Source organism: Apodemus sylvaticus, chromosome 6 (assembly GCF_947179515.1).
Source record: "Apodemus sylvaticus chromosome 6, mApoSyl1.1, whole genome shotgun sequence".
Lineage (NCBI taxonomy): Eukaryota > Metazoa > Chordata > Mammalia > Rodentia > Muridae > Apodemus > Apodemus sylvaticus.
Genome location: NC_067477.1, coordinates 99,977,954 through 99,995,257, shown reverse-complemented (window position 1 = coordinate 99,995,257; position 17,304 = coordinate 99,977,954). Strand labels below are relative to the sequence as shown.

The window sequence follows — 17,304 nt, the reverse complement described above, 5'->3', positions numbered from 1 at the left end:
TAGGTACAACCACCTGTAAAGTAACTCTAGTTCTAGGAGATCAAAACTGAAGCCTCCTCTACGCTCCGAAACTCACGAGGGCACATATGCACATATATAAACAATATATTTATTAGTTACAAAACAAAAGGAAGGTGGATGGCACATGAGAAACCACACCCAAAGTTGACTCTCACTACCACATGTATAGCTGGGGAGGGGGAGATAAGGGGATGTGGGGTAGGGTGCTGGAAGCCAAGCGTTCCCCCGACACCTGTATGGTTTCTCTTTCCATCTTTCATCAACAGTGGCAGCTCTGCTCTCAATGCTCAAGCCCATGCCCTGCAGGGATCACCTCAGGCTGTTGCGCTTGGCTGCCAGTGCCTTTACCTTCTGAGCACCTCAACTGTCCCAATGCCTTTCACATTTCTTGGGGGTGAGAAACAGTAACAGGATGCTTCAGTACAAGAATGAACACCACACTTACTTCTCCTTCAAGAATAAGAAGGACAAAGAACAAGGGTGGAGGGCAAGAACTGGGAGGTGCCAACAAAACTTTTAAAGTAGAAGAAAAAGTATACAAGTTTTTATATTTAAAAAAAAAAAGAGTTAAGGGGCTAGAGAGATGGCTCACTGGTTAATTAAGAGCTCAAGCCTGAGCACCCACATGGTGGCTCACAACCATCTGTAATGGGATCCGATGCCCTCTTTGGGTGTGTCTGAAGACAGCTACAGTGTACTCACATATATGAAATAAGTCCTTTTTTTTTTTTCCTTTTTTATTTTTTGGTTTTTTCGAGATAGGGTTGCTCTGTGTAGCCCTGGATGTCCTAGAACTCACTTTGTAGACCAGGCCGGCCTCAAACTCAGAAATCCATCTGCCTCTGCCTCCCAAGTGCTGGGATTAAAGGCATGCGCCACCACTGCCCAGCTAAAATAAGTCTTTAAAAAAAAATTAAATACTAGCATGGAAGAACAGAGCTTTACAGAAAGGGGATGTGAAAGAAGAGACCACTATAACCAAAACCAAAGGTCAGTTAAAACACAGATGTAGGAAACAACAAGAAGACAAGTGGAAAGCAAGAGAAAGCACTAAGGAGCAACAAACATTTACCCTAGGAACGAAATACCTGGTGTAACTAAGCCCCAAACAGAGCAGACAAGCCATCCAGCCTACTTACAGTACCAGATACTTGGGAGGCAGAGGGATTGCACTGGCTTAGGACATTAAGGCAACCTAAGTGACACACAGTAGAGGATGAGAACACATACACAAAAAGTTATCTAGGAAATAATACAAGAACACTTATTTATTTTACATATGCGAGTACACTGTGGCTGTCTTCAAACACACCAGAAGAGGGCACCAGATCCCATTACAGATGGTTGTGAGCCACTATGTAGCTCCTGGGACTTGAACTCTGGACCTCCTGAAGAGCAGTCATTTCTCTGAAACACTAAGCCATCTCTTCAGCCCCACAAGAATACTTTTAAGCCAGTCTTCTAGATTCGTGCCTGCAATTCCAGCACTCAGAAGACTGATACAAGAGAATCTCAAAGTCAAGTGAGACTCTGCCTTACCAAAATAAACACATCAAACAGAAAAGTAAGCAGTTTTGCATAAGGACAAAAATATCTAGATTAAAGATACTTTTAATCCAACTGCTCCACAAAGGAGGGAAAAAATAAAAAGAGCCGGATGGTGGTGGCACACACCTTTGATCCCAGTTTGAGGCCAGCCTGGTCTACAGAGCAAGTTCCAGGCCAGGCCAGGACTACATAGAGAAACTTTGTCTCAAAAAACAAACAAGCAAATAAACAAAATAAAAATTATTATTATAATAATAGAGATTTGATTGTGTTAGTTCCGTGCACTCGGTCTCTGCGTGGGTATGTGCTAGTGAGCACAGTGCCCAGAGGGCTGAAGAGGGTGTTGGATCCCTGGTGCTGGGAACCAAACAAAGGCTCGTGAGGCTTGACTGTTGAGCCAGCTTTCCAGTCTCACACAGTTGATTTTAACCTCAGGTCAACATGCCAGCGTATCATATACTGATTTTTCCTACCAATACCTACTCTCCCCATTATAAATATACTTGACTTTTTGAGACAAGGTTTCTACAAAGTCCTGGCTGTCCTGGAACTTACTAGACCAGGTTGGCCTCAAACTCAGAGATCCGCCTGCCTCTCGCTCCAGAGTGCTCAGATTAAAAGTGCACATCAACATGCCCAGCTCTCTTATTTTTGAAGTACCATAGTTCTGTACTGAGCAACAACATATTCAGTTAAAATAGACACAATCCTGCCCTGGTGCTGGTGGCATTCATGTTGCCAACTAGCGTCCAGGGAGGCATAACCAGAAACCAACCGGTGAGGCTTGTAGAAAAGCTTTGGTAGGACAACCTACAGAAGCACTAGTCTCGTTTTCCTGCTTTCCTTAACAGAGCTGAGAAGCACCTTGTCCCCCCGCAGCTGCAGCATGAGGACAGAGGGCTTGTGCTGAGAAATGCCAAAGGAAAGCCAGGGAGACCCAGACAGAGCACTCTGACTGTCCCAGTGTATACCTGGAGAAGGCTATCTCAACTAACATAACTCAGAAAAATAAGCCCCTATTTAAGCCACTAATGGTTACTGTATTTTCTATCATTTGTAGAAAATACACTTGAACAGATATATCTACACAAAACCAAGACTTTTTTGTTTTCCTTGTTTTGTTTTTGAGACAAGTGTTAAGTACCCTGAACTAGCCTTGAACTTACTAGGGAGTGAGAACAGTCTTGAAATGTTGATCCCCCTGCCTCCACCCTCTTGAGGGTGGGACTTAGAGGCATGCATCACTATCCTTGGTTTTACATGGTATATGCTAGGCTAGCATTCTAACTGAGCTACATCTCCAGACTCCAAAACAAGATATAAAAATCTTTGAGGCAAGAAGTCACAAACTAAGGACTGATACCTTTTGTAACAGCATATGAACACCAGCAGACATCAAAGCAATACCTTAAATGCTTAAGGGCAGAACACACCCAGCCACATTATCGTCCAAACACACATTACCTTTTACAAAGATGCCAGAGTAAATATGTAACTAAGATACTAATGCAATGGATTCCAAATCTGTCCTGTTTAAAAATAAAAAGAGGCTGGAGTGTTGGTTCAGTGGTTAAAAGCACTTGCTGCTCTTCCAGAGGCTGCATGTTCAATCCCAGCACTGACACCAGACAGCTCACAACCATCTATTGGAACTCCAGCACCAGCAATTCCAACACCCTCTTCTGGCATCTGTAAGGACCCGTGCTTGTGTGCATGTGGTGTGCACACACTGTATTTTTTTTTTTTTTTTGGAGACAAGGTTTCTCTATGTAGCCCTGGCTGTCCTGGAGCTCAGGCTGGCCTCGAACTCAGAAATCCGCCTGCCTCTGCCTCCCAAAGTGCTGGGATTACAGGCGTGCACCACCACCACCACCCAGCTTACACTGTATTTTTAAAATAAAGTTCTTTAAGAAAATAAAAAAACATACCTTTGTGAGAATGGTTTTACCATAATTTTTTGTACTGGTCAGACCACTATTTAAATAGATGTTTTTCTTCACAGTTGGGTTATAATATGCTAAAAGAAAAAGGAAACAGACAAAAATTGCCTTTTAAATTCAGAACTGAAACATAACCCAATCAGCTTTCGCTTTGTCTCTCAGTGTCTTGACAATACAATGAGACACTTACCTTTTGGACAAACCCCTCCATGACTGTTTGCTCTGGGAGAACCAACGTAAGCTAATCCAAGAGTTCCCATATCAAAATCTTGGTACGTGAAAAGATGAGCCAGGCAGACTTTAGATGCTTCTTCAGCTATATCAAAGCTAAATTGCTTTAAAAAGAGGGAATGCTTAATTAGCTTGTCATCATGCCAGACTTAAGGGGACTTCATCGAACATTACAGAACTGCGCAGCTCAGCACTAGCACCTGCAATCGCTTGCAACACCAATGTGTTTTCCCTTGGACTCACACCTAACCGGGCAGGCAGGAAGCGCAGTGGTCAGGAGGTGGTGGGCAGCACTGAGTAGAGTACCTTTCAACTGCTCAGAATGAAATCACTGCTCTTCCACAGAGACTGCATCAGGACTAGAGCAGCCCCATGCTACAGTATGTTAACGTATTTCAAGAGTGCTATGTAGGAAGAAAAAAAAAAAGAGTGCTATATAGGAGCTATTTTTAATTATTTGGCCTGGGAAAGATTTTTGTTTGAATTTTAAAATTTGTATAAATCAAGAGAGTTGTAAATGTAAGTTTAAAAATGCACTCATTCTTGATTTTATGGTAACAAAACAAAAAATTTAAATCTATTTTATCCCTACAACCTCCAAAACTTTTCTGGGGTTAGGGGAAGGGAATGGAAGCAGCATGTGCGGGCCTACAGGAAGCAGAGCTGGGGGGGGGGGAGGTTAGCCCTCTTAGCACTCAGGAGGCCTGGCTGTTCAGGCTTACCCTCTGGCTAACCCAGGACAAAACATCTACACTTGATGATGGGCCAGACTGCAGTCATGTCAAAGTTCACACACTGAGATTCTGGCCCTGATTGACTTAGAATGCAGCTGGATTGAAGACAGAGTCTTTACCAAAGCAAGTAAGGTCATATTCACAATCCCCAATTAAGGTAACAACCTGTTCCCTTACAAAGCAAATTTGGGGGAATCCATGTTCATCTGTTTGTTTGCACTGCTAGGACCCAAATCCAGGGCCATGTGACACAACCTCAGGACAGGCCACACTAGAACTGCATTCTAGCACCGCGTGTGTCTTCAGGAGAGCAGGACACAGACACACTCAAAGGAAGACATCAGCATGCTAAGGAGAGGCCTGAGGAGAAAACAATCTTGCCAATACCTCAAGCTGGTATTTCTGGTTTCCAGAGCTATGACAGAGGAAGCACCAGTGGCTTGCCACTCCCAGGCTGGGGCACTCTGCCCACAGCAGCTGGAGCTGAAACATCTGCTGAGACTTATCTCAAGAGCAAATGATATGCAGGCCTTTAATCCCAGCATAGGGAGGCAGAGACAGGCAGATCTCTGAGTTCAAAATCAGTCTGGTCTAGAGAGCAAGTTCCAGGACAGCCAGGACTACACAGAGAAACCCTGTCTCAGATAAACATCACCTACAAAATAAAACACACAAAAGGATACTATCTCAATCTCCCTCCAGGTAGCTGGCAGATCGAATTACATAAACCACTATTATATAAACATACCATACACAATCTCCATCCCAAGAGGAAAATGAGAAAAGCCTTTAATTCCATTCAAGTTTGAAATGTAATCTTGTTCTTGTGTGTGCATAAGCAAGAAATTCATATACCTGGACCAATACACTGAAACTACAAGATTAAAAAAAACAAAAACAAAAAAACAAAAAACCCACTCAAATGTTTCAAGCTGCTAAATTTGTAGTAATTTGTTAAAGCAGTACCAAGAAATTAACATACATCCCAGTACAGTAGGCCAATTTACAATAAAGCAGTGATATGTACAATCACTGGAATCGTGTAGGAGTACACTAAGGTAAGGCACACCCAGACTGAAAATAAAATGTTTAAATTCCCATAGATCTCGAGTGATATTTGTGCTGGCCAATACGTGTTCACAGCTTCGTTGGTAAGTCTTGCCCTGAAAGACCTGTGGCTCAGTTTCAGAGACCTGAAGTACAAAACAGAATAAAAGTCTGCAGGATGATGACTCATGGCAGTTTCCAGAGAAGGGCCACTGTGCCTAATTAGATGCTCAGAGACAGTGATTCTACCATATTCCTTCACTAGCATAGGTACATGTATGCATTAAAAGAACCAGGCTGGAGAGATGGCTCAGCAGTTAAGGGCACTGAATGCTCTTCCAGAGATCCTGAGTTCAATTCCCAGCAACCGAGTAGTGGCTCACAACCATCTGTAATGGTTGAAGACAGCTATAGTGTACTCAAATAAATAAAGAAATCTTAAAAAAAAAAAAAAAAAAAAAAAACCTTTAAAAGAACGGTGCAGAACACGACCTACCTCTAGCAACATCTTCACATCCCAAGCATCCTTCTCTTCATTTGGGAAACTTTTTGCCATATTGAAGTGTCTTTCACCAGGTTTTACCTCTTGTGGAGACTTGAGAATTCGAATCTATACTTAAGAGAGAACATACTTAGAACAATTCCAAAACATTCTAAGACATTTACTATATTACTTCATCATTTCAAAAAAAAAAAAAAAATCTGGCCAGGTGTGATGGTTACACACCTTTAGCCCAGAACTCCAAAGCCAGAGGCAGGTAGATCCGAGTTTCAAGCTAGCCTGATGTACATAGTATGTTCTAGGATGGCCAGGGATGTCTGGAGAGATCCTGCCTAAGAAAAACACCACCAAAACCTCTATCAAATCCTGGATCTGAGAGCTCAAGAGATCTCAGCAGCTAGGAGCACTTGTTCCTACTCAGGACTCAGGTTTGACTCCCCAGCATCCACTATGCAAGTTCATAACCTTCCATAACTTTTTATCTAAAGAAAAAAAAAAAAACCATCAGCATCTATATAGCACTTGGTAGGCGGAGACGGGACATCACTATTAGTTCAAGGCCAATCTGGGCCACATAGCCAAAGCCTGACTCAAAAACTAAACAGACAAGCCATACACATGTTAACGCGCGCACACACACTCACACACTCTCTCTCAATTATCTACTCCTATAAAAAATGTTTTGCAACCCAAATTCTTTAGCTCAAATATTTATTGTCCAAAACAAACTGAAAAACATATGGTATAGAAAACTCAGTGAATTATTTATAAAGTTATAAATGTACTAAATTCTCACATCCTCTACATTTGGAAAAAAAAACTAAGAACTTGGATTACATGAACCTAAGATTTATTACAATTATAGCCAATAATTTAAAAATGAAGGGTTGGGACAAACTCCACTTTTGTACCATAGTATAGGAGACTACTTTTTAAAAAGGAGCTTCTCCTTGCATGTGTGTTTAAGACAAATTCCTATTAACCCACTAAGAAGAAAGGAACAAAGGTTTCTGACCAGAGACTTTGGGAAAAGGGTTAGGGCCTCGCTTCTGTTTGCACTGACACTATGGTAAGTGTAAACGGAAGGTCAAGGTCAATTCTGGTAAGAAGCAACTAGAAGCCCAACATAGTGCACACCTAAATTATATCCTCCACTTCATCTCCAATGGATTAAAGAAACTGGCATTTCTGCTTCCTATATTACCATGTTCTTCAATTGTTTCCAACTTCCTAAGACAAAAAGGAACTATTACTGATCCCTAAAAACCTGAACATAGTGTAGCGATTTTAAAACCACTAAGTCGGGCTGGAGACTGGCTCAGCGGTTAAGAGCACAGACTGCCCTTCCAGAGATCCTGAGTTCAATTCCCAGCAACCACATGGTGGCTCACAACCATCTGTAATGGGATTGATGCCCTCTTCTGGAGTGTCTGAAGACAGCTACAGTATACCCACATACATGAAATAAATAAATTAAAAATAAAAAAGCAAAAAACCCCAGCTTGATAGAAAGCAGATGACTGACACCCTGGACTGATAAAAGTCCCACTAAGTCTACTTTACATTATCAATAGGGAATAATATCTAACATAAGATAAAAAGCCAAAGGGTGAAGAGTGTACAGCATATTGCCAGAATGTCAAATACAGACTTACATGTACATGCATAATACATATCCATGACATATTATCTTTGCAAAGATAATTCCTGAATGATCTAGAGCTCACTATGTAAGCCAGACTGCCTGGAACTTACAGGGATCCTCCTGCCTCTGTCTGCCAAGAACTAGAATTACAGGCATGCATCAACAGGTCGAGTAAGTGATATTTTTTTGTTGTAGTTTTCCTTTCTTTTTTTTTTTTTTTAACCTATCAATTTTATACAATATAACCTGTAAGCCTATATGTTTTAATGCAAAGAACCTGAAAATTACATCAAAATATTTATTTTTTCAAAGCAGTAATTAATTTCCAAACCACAGAAGTCAATTTTTACCAGGAATAATTGTGATGGTTCTAGTGTAGCACTAACAGCATCTATATCAGCTGAGGAACGGAAGAAGAGAAGACATCTACTGCAGTGTATAAGCACTTACCTGCACTGTATTCTTGAGTAAATTTCTACAGATTCAAAACTGTAGGATTCCATCAGAACCCCCTTTAGTTAGAATATCCTGTCATTGCTGGTTTATGTACTAGAATTCTAACCAAAGTCTGACACATGATCAGAGAAAAAGAAAACACTACAGGATATGAAAGATGATAATTAACAAATGAGAGAGCCGGGCAGTGGTGGCGCATGCCTGTAATCCCAGCTCTCTAGGAGGCAGAAGCAGGCGGATTTCTGAGTTCAAGGCCAGCCTGGTCTACAGAGTTGAGTTCCAGGACAGCCAGTGCCATACAGAGAAATCCTGTCTCAAAAAAAAAAAAAAAGCCCAAATCCAAAAAACAAAAAAAACCCCAAAAAACAACAACAACAACAAAAACAAAACCAAAAAAAAAAAAAAAGATGAGGGGTGGGTGGGAGGACAGGGGAAGACAGGGGAAGAGAAGGGGGCTTACGGGACTTTCGGGGAGTGGGGGGGCTAGAAAAGGGGAAATCATTTGAAATGTAAATAAATTATATCGAATAAAAAAAAATTAAAAAAAAAAAAGATGAGAGGATTATAATAGCATTAAGTGGTTTCATTCCTAAAATAACCCTCAAGACAGAAACTTTCAACTAGTATTAAATACCATAACACAACACAATTTATCATCAAAAAGAAAATTAACAAAATGAGAATGTTTATGATTAATGTTAAGGAAAGTTTTGGGTTTTGAAAGAAATATACACATATATAATCTCATGGATCAGCACAAGGCCTACTATTGATGAATACCTGTTCTATCTGTATTCCATAACCTTTAAATCCTGCATTATCCCACGAGGTGTTCCGGTATATGTCATCAACTCGGTCAATTAGCTCTATCTGTGGATATAAAAGGTGAAGTTATGCAGAACTCTACCACTCTTTGCACTGTAATAAAACCTAAGAGAATAGACACCTAGTGGAGAAAAATGCAAGATTATGAAAACTGGCATTGAGAAACCAATCTTTATCACTGAGAGATGTATCAAGTAGTTAGTTACCCCTAGAGCCAAACTTAAAACACTGCTACAAGAATGTAAGTGTCAGGATGGCACTTTAAAACTGTCGTCCCAGACAACTATGAAAATAAAGTTACTGATTTACCAAAAACACTAAAAAGCAGTCGGTCTTCATTCTGTCCTGAGTGCCTGAAATGTGGCCCTAGAATAGGGAAAATGGTGAGGATTGCCTTTTTATTTTCCATCTTTTTGTGTGGGGAGAACACATATATATATATGCATGTTTTTCACATGTATGGGCACGTGTGTATGCATAATCATTTCTGTTCACATGGTAGAGGCAGAGCATAATTACTACATCAGGAAAATAAACTACTTACCAACAAAAAAAAAACAACAAAATAAACAACTTATCTTTTCTCAAAGATGAGTATCTGTTCAAAAAACTGAGTTAGCAGGCTTGTTCCAGCTATGAAAGAATAGTTCTTTGCTTTAAGTAGCAGTGAGAAATATTTTGAAAAAAATGAACCTCACAGTATGCTCACATTCATGGTATACAATAAGAAGTAAATACAAGGAGTCCTTTAATATAAACCCCAGATAAGGATCTTTTAAGAAAGACTCTCTTGCTTATGAACAAGAATTACAATGACTCTCACTATTCTCCTAATAAATTCATCCATGACAGAAGGAAAGGAAAGAAGGCGGAGGGAGAGCTGGAATAAAATGGAGAGAATGGGAAAGGAGGCAGTAAGAAAGCTGTCTTTGCTGCATCAGGCTGCTGTCCATGAATAGCTGCCTTCTCTTCTATTCCCTCAATGACAACATTTTAATCAGTGCCAAGTTACCAAGATGAATGGGGTCATACTGAGAAAAATAACAATTCCAGGGAAAATGATTTCCTTTAACATTTTAGTAGCTGAGCTAAACGTTCCATGCCATGCTGGGGACAGAGCTGGCGCAAGGGCACTTGTTCACGGACATGCGGTCCTGGGGGAGCCCCGGGATGATATTAAACCTCTTTAATCTTCCCTTCTTATCTCTGCCCTAGAGTCGACTGTGGCTATGAGGGTCTCACTTATTTCATATTCTATCCTAAGGTTATCTCTGTAATGTGACAATAACAAACATCTGTGGCAAAGATACAAGCAGAAAACACACACAAGTTCTCACAAATATATAATTTTTACTCTCAAGTATAAATCTATGCATATGATACTAACATTTGTAAAGAGTTCACATGCATAAAGGTACATTATAAATGCTCCCCTAATTTATTATGTAGAAAAGTCTAATGTATAAAAATTTATAATAGTAAATTTAGTAAGAGTAAAAAAGAGTAAATAGTAATTTTAGAGCAAAATGCTTTCTCATAATTTTAAAACTACAGTTTCTATATAGAAATGTAAGATTCTAGTAAATGGCCCTCAAAATAACAGGGAATTAACAGTATTTGGAGCAGGCACAGTTTCTTGATGCTGTAAATTACTGTATTCTTCTCTTAATAGGATTAATTTACCCACATAAATTACTTGCTAAATTAACCTGTATATCATCAAATACTTACTAAGTAATTTGTAGTGGTGCTCTCTTCTCCGCGGCCCATGTATTTATAAAATCGATGATCTGCTACCACCAGTAATTTACAAGTATTCTTCAAGGGGTTAGGTTCAGCTCGTCTCTTCACTCGATGAACAAACTCTAATATGAATTTGTATGCACTATTAAATTAAAATTCATCAAAACAAGGAGGGTTTTTTATAGTAACATTTAGCTCTAATATTTTTCTGAAACATTATTTAAGCTTAATATTATTAAAGGTATCTTTTTCTTTTCCAGGGGGAAAGGTGGAGACAGCCTTTATCTCAAATTCCCTATGTAGTCAAGAATGTCCTTCAACTTCTGATCCTACTGCCTCTACCTCCCAAATACGAAGATAATAGTCATACATGACAATATCTGTCCTTAATGGTATCTTGAATAATAACAACAACAATAGTAATAAAAAATTGGGAAAAAGACAGAAAGTAAAAAGTAATATGATTTAAAACTGTTGAATCCAAAACCAATGGGGCTTGGGATATGCAAGATCCCAGTTCAAACCCACCACCACAAAAGGAAAGAATTTTTCATATATGTTTAATACAGTAAAATAATCATCACTAAGCAATAAAGCCACTAATTATTTTTTTCTAGAATTCTATTAATTAATCAAAAATAAAGTTCAAAAAAATAAAATTAAAAAATAAATCATGGTAATTGTACATTAAAACTTAAGTAATACTGAGTCAAGTGTGATGGCACAGGTAATCCCAGCACTTCGGAAACTGAGGCAGGAGGAAAGCTGAAGGCCACTGTGTGCTGTAAGCAGACCTTGTTTAAAATAATCAAAATATAAGCAACCCAGGATACTGGGAGGCATCCCCACGTTCATCAACATAGGGATGCAATCTTCTCAGCTCCCTGATACAGGCTATTTAATGTTTACCTATACTCACAAGCAAAAGTATGCACACATACCCATGTGAACACTATAATTCATTGACACACTCGTGTACACTGGGTTAGCTACTCTACCAACTTGGCACAAGCTAGAGAATCATATGAGAAGAGGAAACTTCAACTCAACAACTACTTCCATGAGACTGGCTTGTAGGCAAGACTGTGGGGCATTTTTTTTTTAAATTAACAATTTATATGGGAGGACCCAGCCCACTGTGAGTGGTATCACCCCTACAAAGGTGCTCTTGGGTTATATAAAACAAAAACAAAAACAAAGCTAAAGTCAGGCATGGTATCACATGCTTTAAATCCCAGCACTTAAGAAGTAGAGACAGGTGGATCCCTAGATTTAAGGTTAGCTTGGTCTTTAGAGCGAGCACGTTCCAGGACAGCCAGGGCTACACAGAGAAGCCACAGCTTACACAACAAGCAAACAGAAGCACAGGTGAGGAAGCCACGAGGTGAGGAGCAGACTGGTAAGTAGCGACCCGTCCTAAGTTACTGGCCTGGCTTTCCTTTCTAATGGACTGTAAGCTATAATATGAAATAAAATCTTAAACAATTGCTTTTGATCTTGGTGTGTACCACAATAGAAAGCACAGTAAGACATTCACACTTGTCAGTCAGGGAGCCTCACTAAACCAAGAAGAAGCAGGCCATCACTGTTCTGCTTTAATAGATTATGTACATACAGGGCTACAAACAAATGTATCCTTATAATAGAAAACTTAACAGATCAGTCTTTGCTACAGAATACTTATCAAATAATCTGTTTAAGAATTTATTATAAATATCCCAAACTGTGAATAATGCTTTTCGAGACCTTCACAAACACTGACGTCAGGCCTACCAAGGTAGCACATGCCTGCACTGCCACCTGCTCAAGAGCAGGAGCAGGACCGCTTGAGCCACCCCGAGAAATTTATCAAGACATGGCCTCTTCAAAAACATAAAAACAAAAATAATGAACGCAGAAGAATACCATTCCAACAGTTTTTTGCTGTAAATAGCCCCAAATAGACGTGTCTATGACTGACTGTCTATGTGTACTTCAAACTCCAGAGCCCTCTTGCCACCTGACTAATCTCTTACAAGCTCTAAAGACCACTTTTCAGAAATAGCATTTTGCTGTTTTTGAAAGTCTACAAAGTACAGAATTTCCTTTGGCCATTTCCCTGCGTCTTTCCTTAGTCTCTTTTAAGACAATTATGTTGCACCTATTATTTTCTAGTGTTCAACTACTACTGAACAGAAAAAGAATTAAGAATTTCTGTAACAAAACTATATTTTCAGAACAAACGCTTGAATTATTTAATAATTATGCTACTTTTATCAATTAATAAACACCCTGCTGGAAATAGCATGATGTGCTTATGTCTTGCCTGAAATATATTTTTTAAGTTTTACCTTCAGATGGCTCTCTGTCTATGAGCCCTTTTGGAAGCAACTCTTCACTATCTGCATTCAAATAACCACATACTTTTGGAGACTGCAAACGTGAAAAATCCTTGATATCTTCAGACTTATACACCAGCATTCTTTTATCTTTAGTATCATTGACAAACCTCCAAAGGGGCTATAAAGGAAAACACAGATGACGAATGAAAAATAAAAAAAAACAAAAACAAGATAACCCAAGACTTCTAAACATTAAATAAAATTCTCACAACACTTTTTGTTCTTAGATACTATTGTTTCTTAATTACTTGTTTAATCTTACAGTTTCTATACTGCAAGTAAATTTACAACTATTCATTATTTTATGCATTTTTTTTTTTTTGATTTTTCAAGACAGGGTTCCTCTGTGTAGCCCTGGCTGTCCTGGAACTCACTCTGTAGACCAGGCTGCCCTCGAACTCAGAAATCCGCTGGGGGGGGGGGGGAGACTCCTAACAATATGCCTAAGACTGCTATTGGTTTCCAAGGAAGCAGTCCTTTGCTTGTTCTGATCCATGATGTCAACCCCGGCACCACAGAAACGACGCTAGAAGAGTCAGCGTTTATAACATGGGGCCAAGTCACAGTAAATACAATCTATGTACTCCAAAGGGTTCACAAGTCCATTTGTACAAAGCCAAGATTTTTGTAAATATACTGGTCTCAGCTGTGAAGAAAAAAAAGGATTTTATACATAAAGTTATGATGTATAAGAAAATGGATAAGTCACCACTTCATGCCCATTAGGATATGAGACTGTAGAGAAATGAACCATCACACAAGCTGCTGAGAACGCTGAAACCCTAACATAGGTAAAGTGGCATCCTACAGAGTCACAGGAAGACTCAATCTCAAAAACAACAATGGAGACCTAAGACTGGCCACCCAGACCATCCCAATATATCCACCCAAAGTGTGTTCAGCACTGTTCATGCTAGACATTTATATTTTAAGAAATTAAAGCACAATAATTAATCATATAACAAAGGACTGAATAAACAATGGACTACTAGGGAGTCTTCACTAAAAATAATCCATTCAGATCTAGATTTATTAATCAAAAAAGATATGCATAATTATATTGTTAATTGAAAAACATAGTATGACAAATTGTGTATTTTTTGCAGGAAGGACAGTATGGCTAGCTATACTTGGTGTGCAAAGCAATGAGTGTATGTCAAGCACTCAGAGAACATGAAGAGGCCCTGGGCTCACTTACTGGCACCACAAACAAGGCTTGGTGGCATAATTGCAGCATTTAAAATTAGGTTTCTTAAAGCACCCTGAGGTCTCCCTATGCAGTTTAAACTAGTTCAGAGCTCACTATGTAGCCCAGGTTAGCCTTGACCTTGCAATGATCCTCCTGCCTGAGCCTCCCAAGTGGGACTGTAGGGCTGACCGGCTGTACTTAATTAGCCTTGGCATCTTAAACCAACCAAGGAGCTCCGTATCGACCAGAAAGAGAAGCTGCTGAGAGAAAGACAACTCCAAAGGATGGCAGACAGAAAAAGAGGCAGAAGTTCTGGAGTTCAAGGCCAACCTTAGCTACACAGCCAGTAGAGGCCAGCATGGGCTGTAAGAGACACTCTCTCTAACTCATGCCCCCAAATACAACCCTCTCGCACAGACTTACCTCTATGTTATATTCTGTCCCATCTGTGTTGATTCTTACTGTAACATCATCATCTCCTATGTGGGCTAGAACCCTAGAGTCAGGCTCACCTGGGGTAAAAAGGTATTTTTATTATCAAAAATATTTGCTTTAGGGCCAGCAAAATGAACCAGCAAGCTTAAAGGCCCTTGTCACCAAGCCTGATGACTTGAACTAGATCCCTGGGACCCACTCCTGGAGAGCACCAACTCCCATAGGTTATCTTATGACCTGCATGTGTATGGGATGCATACACACATACCAATACATAAATACAAAAGAAAGGTTACCAAATAACCTATTCACGATTGACTATAAAAAAAAAAAATCAGAAAGGCCCTTCATCGGCATAGCCTTTACCTTGTTAGACAGAGCTCTGCAAACAAGAAACATAATCCTGAAAAGGCCCAGCACCTCAGTCTTCCCAAGAGGAGAAGCAGGTCAGATAATGTGACACTTACCCACTTCCCCTCTGCATAATTTAACCTAAATTTTTTAGGAAAGAAGCAAGAGTCTACAATCTCTGTGGTCAGACAACTGAGACAGGAGGATTGTGGGTCAGTCTAGGCTCCCTAGTGAGACCCTGTCTCAAAAAAATAAGGAGAAGCCGGGCAGTGGTGGTACATGCCTGTAATCCCAGCACTCTGGGAGGCAGAGGCAGGCAGATTTCTGAGTTCAAGGCCAGCCTGTTCTACAGAGTGAGTTCCAGGACAGCCAGGGCTACACAGAGAAACCCTGAAAAAAACCAAATCCAAAAACAACAACAAAAAAAAAAATAACAAAAAACAAAAAAACAAAAAAAGGAGAGTTAGCTGAGCATGGTGGCATACACTTAATCCCAGCACTTGGGAGGCAGGCAGATATCTGAGTTCTAGGCCAGCCTGGTCTACAGAATGAGTTCCAGGGCAGCCAGGGCTACACAGAAAAACCCTATCTCAATAAAAAGGAACAGAAAGGAAAAAGAAAAGGAAATGGAAAAGGAAAAGGAAAAGGAAAGAAACGGCCATTTTCTTTTCCTTATTATAGAGAAAAGTAAAAATCCAACTTATCCAGGTGCAGTGCTCCACAGGGGGCTCATGCAGGAGGGGCCAACAGTGCACTGGAGGCCAGTTTGGGCTACTTTAAGAGGTAACAAGGAAAGAGGGAAGGGAGGGAGGCAGGCTAGCTAAAGGACACACACTTCCTCCTACATGAATGCCCCTGCTCCCAAACTTACAAAGCTCAAGTAAAACCATGGCATACCATGGCACTCCTTTCCCACACATCCACCAAAGCGAAAAAGAAAAAGACTGTGATTAAGTTAAAGCTAGAGATCTATGATGGATGGTCTGAACCTAAAAATGCCTCCACCTTTCATCAAGGAATTGACCCGCTGGGGATTCCCAACTGAGTAGGCAAATTAGAGGTGGTCTTTACTTGGAAAAGGTTGTGGGGCACGCCTTTGAAGGACGCACCTTGTCCCTGTGCCCCTCTCTTTTCTCCACGCTGCCTGGCCTGTGAGGTGAGCAGCCTCCTCCAGGATAGGACTCTGCCATGGTTCATCTCACCTCAGATCTAAAGCCTCATAAACCGTGCACTGACATAAATCCTCTCTCCTTTGTTTATGCCAGGTTTCCCATCATTGCAGAAAGTGACAAGAGACAACACAGCAGCCCGGAAGCACCACAGCGCGGTTTCCACACTCACCAACCACGTGTCCGCTGAAGAAGTCCTGCCACTTCACACTGTACTCACTTTCTTCCTTCCCATCTACCACCACGACTCTCAAGTTTTGTGAAAAGCGTTCGGTACTTGAAGTCAAGTATAATTTAAAATGCCTGAGGAAAGAATGCACTCACAGCTTAACGACATAAAATAGAGGCCTACATTTTACTTCACTCTTTTAAGATCTACAAGAGACCCCGACAATGGTGGCGCACGCCTTTAATCCCAGCCCTTGGGAGACAGAGGCAGGCAGATTTCTGAGTTCAAGGTCATCTGATCTATAGAGTAAGTTCCAGTTCCAAGACAGCCAGGGGCAAGGGCTACACAGAGAAACCCTGTCTCAAAAAAACAAACAAAAAAGCGGGGAGGGGGGGGGGACCAGGAAATGAACAATATCCACCTAAATTATAACTCATTTTAAGCCTTAGAACGTGCGCACTTTGTCAGCTCATACACTAAATTTAGGATGGCACAGAGAAGATTGGCATGGCCTCTGCACAATGGACATGTAAATCTGTGAAACATTCCACACTATCCCTCAGAAAAAGAAAAAAAAGATTTATTCCACTGCTCTGTGTATCTGTGTGTGGGCTGCGTACACATGAGTGAGTGCCCGGAGAGGCCAGAAGAGTGTATTGGACCCCTTGAAGCAGGTGGTTGTGAGCTGTCCAATGTGGGTGCTGGGAAACTCCAGTCTCCTACAAAAGCAGCAAGTACTTTAACCACCAAGTCCTCTCTCCAAACCAACAGCAGCTAACAACTTACTAGGTACATACAGAATTATTCTTCCTATAGAGACAAGTGCCCCAATAGGTTTAGTTATAAAACCTTAGCAGATCTCATTTCAAATCAGTCTTTAAAGGAGGTGTGGGGGCTGGCAGGATAGCTCACAGGTAA

At 40.4% G+C, this 17,304-nt stretch overlaps 1 protein-coding gene and 1 non-coding gene across 5 annotated transcripts in view; one reads left to right on the top strand and one right to left on the bottom strand.

Moving 5' to 3' along the window:
• Nucleotides 1–17,304, bottom strand: part of Adam17 (ADAM metallopeptidase domain 17) — a 48,801-nt gene that overhangs the window by 12,631 nt on the left and 18,866 nt on the right. The window contains exons 3-10 of one of the 4 annotated variants that reach the window (XM_052186049.1): nucleotides 16,390–16,520; nucleotides 14,686–14,774; nucleotides 13,023–13,191; nucleotides 10,681–10,814; nucleotides 8,905–8,994; nucleotides 6,018–6,131; nucleotides 3,700–3,844; nucleotides 3,498–3,586 (exon numbers count right to left, since the gene is read on the bottom strand). In XM_052186049.1, the coding sequence (XP_052042009.1) occupies nucleotides 3,498–3,586; nucleotides 3,700–3,844; nucleotides 6,018–6,131; nucleotides 8,905–8,994; nucleotides 10,681–10,814; nucleotides 13,023–13,191; nucleotides 14,686–14,774; nucleotides 16,390–16,520 (961 nt within the window). Of the gene's footprint in view, nucleotides 1–3,497; nucleotides 3,587–3,699; nucleotides 3,845–6,017; nucleotides 6,137–8,904; nucleotides 8,995–10,680; nucleotides 10,835–13,022; nucleotides 13,192–14,685; nucleotides 14,775–16,389; nucleotides 16,521–17,304 lie in introns of those variants that run through there. The other 3 variants (XM_052186050.1, XM_052186051.1, XM_052186052.1) reach the window with 3 other exon arrangements.
• LOC127688089 (U6 spliceosomal RNA) lies at nucleotides 16,841–16,943 on the top strand. The gene has a single exon (XR_007978551.1). It is a non-coding gene; the product is annotated as a U6 spliceosomal RNA (small nuclear RNA).